General features: G+C 42.5%; 1 protein-coding gene across 1 annotated transcript in view; it reads right to left on the bottom strand.

Moving 5' to 3' along the window:
- Positions 1–378: 378 nt before the first annotated feature.
- adgrb2 (adhesion G protein-coupled receptor B2) overlaps positions 379–7,782 on the bottom strand; it is a 136,620-nt gene continuing 129,216 nt past the window's right edge. The window contains exons 34-35 of the mRNA XM_070846491.1: positions 2,807–2,860; positions 379–555 (exon numbers count right to left, since the gene is read on the bottom strand). Of these exons, the coding sequence (XP_070702592.1) occupies positions 379–555; positions 2,807–2,860 (231 nt within the window). The remainder of the gene's footprint in view (positions 556–2,806; positions 2,861–7,782) is intronic.

The following is a 7,782-nucleotide window of genomic DNA, read 5'->3' as shown; positions in this document are numbered from 1 at the left end:
AGATTTTTCTTTTTTCTCCAGAATAAAATCAAGACATTTTTCTCAGAAATAAGTTTTTCATATGTTTTTTTTAAGTTCATTTAAAAACTTTTGTCAGTCACAGACGTGTCGAGCCCCTGTTCTTTCATTTCATTAGTCTTTGCGAAAATATAGAGTAGAACAGTCTTCTTTCCATGTCTGTCCACTGCAGCAGTAAACAAATACAGTATGGGATCCGACTGAGCACGTTGCAGGAGACGGGGGAGCAGTGTGTGAGATCTTTGCGGAAAATCATGTATTTATGTATAGCTTCTCAAAAGTTCAGTATCTCTGTGTGCATCTGTGTCTCGGCATGAGCAGTGTGTGTGTTCAAGTGAGCGTGTCTAAGTCTGCCTGTCTTCACACTTCAGTCTGGAAGTCTCCCTCGGACGAGTCAGGTGTGTTGGCAGAAGAGGAGTCCCAGTTCTTATTGTGCAGCTCCATCCTGTCCTTCTGCTCCCCAGGCACGATGGACAGCTCGGGGGTCATGGTCTTGAAGCTGTCCCAGGAGCTCTGGTCCTCTGGAGTTGACTTGTCCTGATGGAGGAGGAGGACAAAAGAAAAAGGGCCAATGTGAGGAAAAAGAAGCTGCTAATGAAGGCACCATGTGGACTTGTGGAGAAAGATACAACATCTCTGTTAAAGGGAAGTTCTGGTTTCATACAAGCTGGGTCTTACTTGGATGATTTCGGACCATTTTTATGTGCACAATATGAATTGAAGGTAGGGGCCTTTGCTTTTCAAACAAAGTCTTTGGCCCCAACCAATGCTGACTTAAGTGACATCACTTGAGGCAATTCATCAGATGTTGCACTGCTCCCTCTGGAGCCACAGAACACTTCACAAATGCAGTACTACACCCCGCGACCAATTGGTATCGTGCTTCCATACTACATTTTCTTAAATAAACTTGCTCTCGATCAAATAACCAAATTAACTTTGGGAATCAGGGAGCCCGCGAACTGGGAGCCCACAGTCCATGCTTACCCCGTTGACCTTCCATACTTACCGTAGCTGTGACTACACACAGTTTTCCTGTGCAATAATGGTGTATTACAGACATTTTGGGTGCACTCGCTTTCAGTTTTATTTCCAAATGAAGTGGACAAGACAATCTCACTAAACTGTTTGCTTGTTTCCAAAAATCATCAGACTGCACGCTTATCTCACCATGTTGTACTTTGTAGCAACGCTCAACACTTTGCTCACATTGAATTTGCTAAGTGCAGTGTAATCAAAATGGATACAAATGATGGCCAGTACTATGAAATAAGGCCCAAGTTGTTATAAAACTGGAATCCTCCTTTAAGTTAAGTACCTGGAAAGTATCACCTTGGCTAGTTTTTGGCCAGTATACAGATCTAAAGATGGATACATAAAAAAATGCACTGACAGAAGCTCTGTTTGACATTTCATCGCTAACCTTTGCAAGTATCATCATACACACAGACAGTCCGACCATTCAGCGCCATTTCTCAGACGTTATTTAACTTCACGAACACTAAAAAGCAGGGCCATACATACCTGTAGTTCAAGGCACTTATCCATCTTTCTATCATCAAATATGACCTCTGTTCTTTGATGTACAGAAATGATACCTGCCCTCCTTCACTACACACCTCTCCCAATCAATAAATTCTCAGATTAACTGATAAAAGCAGGAAAGCTTCCAGCTTGGTTCTGTGATCGCTGCTTGTGGTCCTCAGATGTGCCCACCACGCATGTAAAATACATGATGGGGGATTAGCTAAAAACTGAATTAGAGGTAGCATTATGCATCAGATAAGGGCCATTATTCAAATCAGTCTCATTATCCTGCAGAGATAATGATTTCACAGATACAAGCTGGGGAAAGACATGCGGGATCGCTGGCCCAGATGACTCTTGGTGGAGCAAACCATACAAAGACAGAAAAAAATAAAACAAGACGGACTACTTGTGGTGCTTTGGGCAGACGTGATGAACCCAGCTGCTGCAGAGTTTCCTGAACTACATGGAGCTGAATATTCATACTCTAAATGAACAGTAAGAGGATGAAAATTCACAGAGTAAATCTTACAGGACGTATCCTAAAATGAGTGATTTGGAACGTGTAGTAAATTCAATGACAACACCCAACGGGCTCACCCCTATAGTAGTGTGACTATCTCCATCTATGTGCCTGTGTGTACATATGTCATCCATTGGAGAAAGCTTTTCAACTCTATCTCTCAGCACCTCAGCTATCTCCTTCAGCTCCTTACATTCTTTTGCCACAATCCCACCTTCCCTTCATTGCACCAACTCTTATAAAGTGCTCACATTATCATTCACTATGAGCTATTCACACCCTCAATCCCCATCTATCTCTTCATCAGACACACACACACACTCACTCACTCACACGTACACACAACTCATTGATCTGCAGTAGCACAGCACTCCCTCCCCCCTTGCAGTGTGATGATCGTCGCCGGAGCACTAGGGGGCAATATCAGCCTGATTATCATTCTCCCTGCGTCACAGCCTGACAGTTGGTAAAATGAATACAAAAGGCATAATCTGGGAGCCAATTTGCATGCTAAATGCTGGCGAAGGAACATTTTGTAATGCAGGAGTGTGGGTAATGCTGCAGTTAAGCCCAACTTTATCCCTGGGAGACTAGGCTAACGCGATTGTGCTGCCACTGCGTGTCTATCCATTCCCTTTCGCCATCTCTGCCTGCCTCCATTCCCTCCTTGCCCCAAAGCCCCATCTCATCCCTCTTTCTCTCTCTCTCTCTCTCTCTGCCAGAAACCCCTCTACTTACACTCGACGAGTTCTTTTCACCTCCGGCAGACGAAATGCTCCATCGCTTTTCCCTCTGTGGTGATGAAATGGGAGGGAGAAGACAAGGAGGGGGTGACGAGAGAGAGAGGAAAAGAAAGATAAAGAAGAGAGAGAGGGGGGGGGGGGATCACAGTCACTGACAACTCTGCCCTGAAACAATAGCATTGTTCCCACACCTTCAGCAGGTGAACAGGCAGTTGTTGCTTGGTGCTTACACCTTACCCCATCTCTCTCTGTCTTCGCCTCCCAAACAAGCTCTCTCATGACAAAATATAACATGTGTAGACACTCACGACATGCACACATGAACAGAAACAGTGCAAACAACGATGGAACACGCAATGACAGCATGGTTATAATCAAACTGTGTTGGAACAGGCAGTATTTTTAACACCCTGAGCTGTAAAAGCTTAGGAGAAAACTGACGAAGCAAGGACTGAAAGATTCTACATGCTGCGCACCACCAATAGCAACTATGACTACTATGAAGGGGATATAAGAAAGGACAGCATGTGGGCGTAAAAAGTAATCTGATTCTAAAAAGCTGTAACAGTGAATCTACTGTGCAGCGCTAGAGGCTTTGAAACTCATGTATTCTAAATAATGTTGAAAGAGGTGAACTAATCTGGTTATTAGTGCATGGAAATGCTATCTACACTATCTGAATTATTGATTTGATACTGCATGTGTTAACACAACACATAAAATAGTTAAAGCAAGGCTATAAAGTGGACATTGCTGACTCTGTATGTTCTGCCTCTGGCTTAAACACATAAAGCTGACTTCCCCTGCTGTACCTCTGCAGTGTTATCTATGGTTTTTTAATGTTACTGGCTTTTTCGTCTTTGAACCAAATGCAGCTTACAGCAGCTTGCCTCTGTATGGGCGGGAGGTCTGTTGTATTTTGTTCAACATGTAGAGGTGTTCTGAAGAAACGGGTGTTTTCCTAGTTGGCTGGACACAGTGTGAGCTGGTGATGAGTCCAGCAATACCAAACCAGAAAATAGATTAAAACAACCTTTAGCGTTTAGTATTGCTGCTGTCTTGGTAGTTGTTTTAACTGGCCTGCAGCCCTTAGCATTGTGCGTGTGTCAGACTTTTTGATTTGGAGAAGGGGCGCTCACATCATTTGTGCTTTCTAAATCCGACTCTGCCTCAACTTTGGGCCCAAATTGATTTCCTACAGTGGCTCTAACGACTTGGCCAATATTGTCTGTATTGAGCTGCAGCTATTTTGTGGCTAGAAGTATTTCAGGCTATTGTAAAAAAAGTTTCAGTTTGCAACAGGCACATGTAAGTGTATCTCCTCATTTAATTTTTCTATCTGTAAAAAGCAGTAGACGAAATTGCACATCATTCTCTCTGAGAGAGTTGTTTGTGCAAGTGTTTGGGAGTGTGTCTAAAAGAGAATGTGTGTCTGTGAAGCGAGAGCCACAAACCTTTTGTTGTTGTGATACTTTAGATTCAACCTTTTTGAGGTAAAAAAACATCTCTAGCCCTTAACAAGTCGCCTGGGGCTGTCTTAATTTACAGTCATATATCATAGCCTCACTAGGTAACTTAGCATTCATATTGTATAACATTGTTATAGAAACTTTAAAGTACATGTAATGGGATACTGTGCATCTGTATACATTTAAGGCACTTGTTCTTAACTTTCTAACTAACTATCTATCAGCATATAGATTAAAGTTAGCTCCACTTCCACCACCTACAACAATAAAAGGCAACTGACAAATCAATGCATCAGTAATAACAATCAATGGTAGTAAATACACTACTGGTATAGCACTCACAAGGGTCATTGTCTGCATTTTGGGTACTTTTACAACTGCTAATAATACTTACATATAGGACTTCTACTTGTAATGGAGAGTTTTTATATTTCAGCATGGCTACTTTTACTTGCTGTAAGTTAAGAATTTAAATTCCTTCTCCACCACTGAGCCGCACAGACAAAACAGATGTACACCTTGACATAAACTAATTTAGTTGACCAATAGTCTGCTTCCTTTGTCTCCTAATACCACACAGTTTCTTCTATTCTTCTTTTCTTTTATTTGCTTTCACATACGTCCAAACATGTGCGGCAGTTGTTAAGGAAAAAACAGATATCAGGGTTGGGTGATAGGTTGAACATTATCAGCCATCTGTGATCAGCTGAATTTATGGCTGACAGACTTTTTTCTAGTCGGTCTCAATCATCATCATAACTGCCTTTATATTTCTGCCTTATCAGCATTCAAAACATTAAACATGATTCAATAATTAAACTCTAGAAGCATAGTTTGTGCACCATCAGTGTAGTGCAGTGGAAGTGGCAATATGGGTTTTCACCGACTGATACTGCATCTGAGCAATGTCAGCCATTTTCACAACTCACCTACAGTGTGGTCTTGTGGCTGCAAGGACTACAAGACCCTCAAATACATCATTGGTTAAAGGTCAGAGTCAACAATTGGAAATGTTTGAGGTTTCAGGCAGGCTATGTGACTTTCTGAGAGGAAATGCTACAAGCTGCAGACTTGACAAAGCTATGTGATGAAAATAGTTTGTAAGGAAAGCACATACTAGAAAAAGATGCTACTGCACAAACATCTAAAGCCATCCCGGGAAGCCTCTGCTACAGTGTTGGTGGATGAGGCCCACTCACTGCCACTCAATCCCCCTCATTTGGACCATGGAATTGAGGCTGTGTCTGGGTGTGGGTGAGAAATGTGGCAGGCTATCTATGGGGGCGGATGTAGGAAGACAGGCGGTTGTGGGTAAGTGGGTTAACTTTACCTTTGTTGACTTGGATGCCCATGGTTCTGCTGACTGTCTGGCTACATTCAAACTGGGACATGACAACAAGCATGCAACACAAGGCCCAGTCAGCCAACAAAGGACATAAAACAGAAAACAAAAAAACAAAACAAAAAAACAGAAATCAATAAAATGTGGCAGTAAGGCAAAGAAAAGACATACAGTGAGTGTGAGGCTCAAATGGAACAAACATAAATTACATTTATAGATGAAGAAAATGAAAGGAACACCAAGAGCAGACTGAGTGGATACCAGAACTTGACTGTGGTGTTACAGCTGTCAGTGGGCTTCGGGTCATTGAACGAGAATTTTTTCTATTTCAATTTTTCTGTGTGCTTATTTCATTATATCATCAAGATAATGACAGAATTCAGGTTGCCTTTTCAGCACCGGCATAATTTATTAAGGTCCACAAAAATAGAGTAACTGGGCAGTCCTTAGCACCATTTACCACTTTGCTGGGAAGGAATCAGTGTCACAAGTAATAAGGCCCTTCAAAGGAGCCAAATCTGGCGAATGTAGGGCAAATAAATTCCATTAGTGCAACACATTGCAAACAAACGAGCAATCAGACACACAGGCTTGGTTCGCTGCCGTCTGTGCCTGTGCAATGCAGCGCAATGCAATCCAAGGCCAGCGCTCCTATAGTGAAAACAGTTCCAGCAAGTGGTTCGGTCCTTTTCACCTCCCTTTAATTGGCCCAAGGACACTAAATGAGCTAAATTAGTATTGTGCCTCTTGGTGCACGAAGCCAGTGTTAGGCTTGTTCCGCCTGGGCTAACCGTCCCCTCATTAGGAGCCACTGATAGAGCCAGTGTGCTAAAGCTACACTCTGCCAGTCCTCAGTTTTCATGGGCAATTTGTGAGGAAGGGTGAAAACAGTTGATGAGTTTATACTGAGCACAGAGAAGGGGGCGAGGAAATAATTAAAAACAAGCTAATGAGAGGAATTAATTATTCAATTAATGCCCTCAAACGTGCCACCGAGGGCTCAGTTTAGAGGGAGAAATGGGAAAATGAGGGAGACGGCAAGACAGAAAATGTCAAGCCCTGAGAAATGAATAGAGGGGGGTATGAGATATGAAGAGGACGAAGAGCGGAGGACTTGCTTTATTGCTGGAATGTGAAATTGAAGCCTCTTAGCTTAATGCCAGCAAATTGACTATCTAGACCTACGGGGTTTGTAAGGCAGGCAAATTGCCCTTACTGAATCAACAAAAATGGGGTCTTTGTCATTTCAAATTATACATCTTCATTTTACATGAGACATCCTCAAAGCATACACATTACCTTAGCTAAATTTCCCTTTGGTGGCTTAAAACATTGCTGGAATATCAATAACAGGCAATAAAGTTAACTGTGGATGCGCAAAGAGAGCACCCCAGGTCTCACCTCTTTTTTTATGGGGCAGGGTAATGGAAGAAACCTTCTTAGTCTATACCACAATATATTTCCATACAGATTAGGATTTCATCATAGAATTCACACATACGTCTAACGGCCACTTAAATTGAATCGCAAATATATCTTTCATAATTGAAAATTTGCCCCGCTCTGATGCGGTATGAATGAAATCACAACAAAGTAGTGCACTTGTTTCCTTTGTCTTTTTCTCCATCCCACTGCGTTCCACACAACTCCTCACTGTCTATCTGGAGAGGGAAGCCAAGCACGCTTCATTTAATCAAGAACACAGCAGACGACGGGATAGAAATATATCCCATTTGAGAGCTAAAAAATGCATCAGCCAGGCCATTACGCAGTGCGAACAATCTCTCTCTCTCTCTCTCTCTCTCTCTCTCTCACCGTCCACTTTCCCACACACACAGAGGCACAAGACTGCATCACTGGGCACTGCATGCAAATTTATGTTATGACCTTCTTAACCCTGTGGAGAGGATAGAAAACAACGGGCTAACTCGCCACAGTGAGGGAGGCCAAGAAGCTGTTCTAAATCTAAACATTAGCGCAAACAGCATGTTGATACATACTGTTGTTACATACACAGTGTATTCCCTCTGTCTCTCAGTAACCCCACTGACTCCATTTGTATCCTGTCTCCATTACGGGAGACATGAAATGAAAATGGACTCCATCCCCAACGTTGGCCATATGGCCCCTGCGAGAGCATCCACTGTACTTAAAACAGAG

The sequence above is a fragment of the Pempheris klunzingeri genome, chromosome 16 (assembly GCF_042242105.1).
Source record: "Pempheris klunzingeri isolate RE-2024b chromosome 16, fPemKlu1.hap1, whole genome shotgun sequence".
Taxonomy (NCBI): domain Eukaryota; kingdom Metazoa; phylum Chordata; class Actinopteri; order Acropomatiformes; family Pempheridae; genus Pempheris; species Pempheris klunzingeri.
This window is presented reverse-complemented; position numbering and strand designations above follow the sequence as displayed.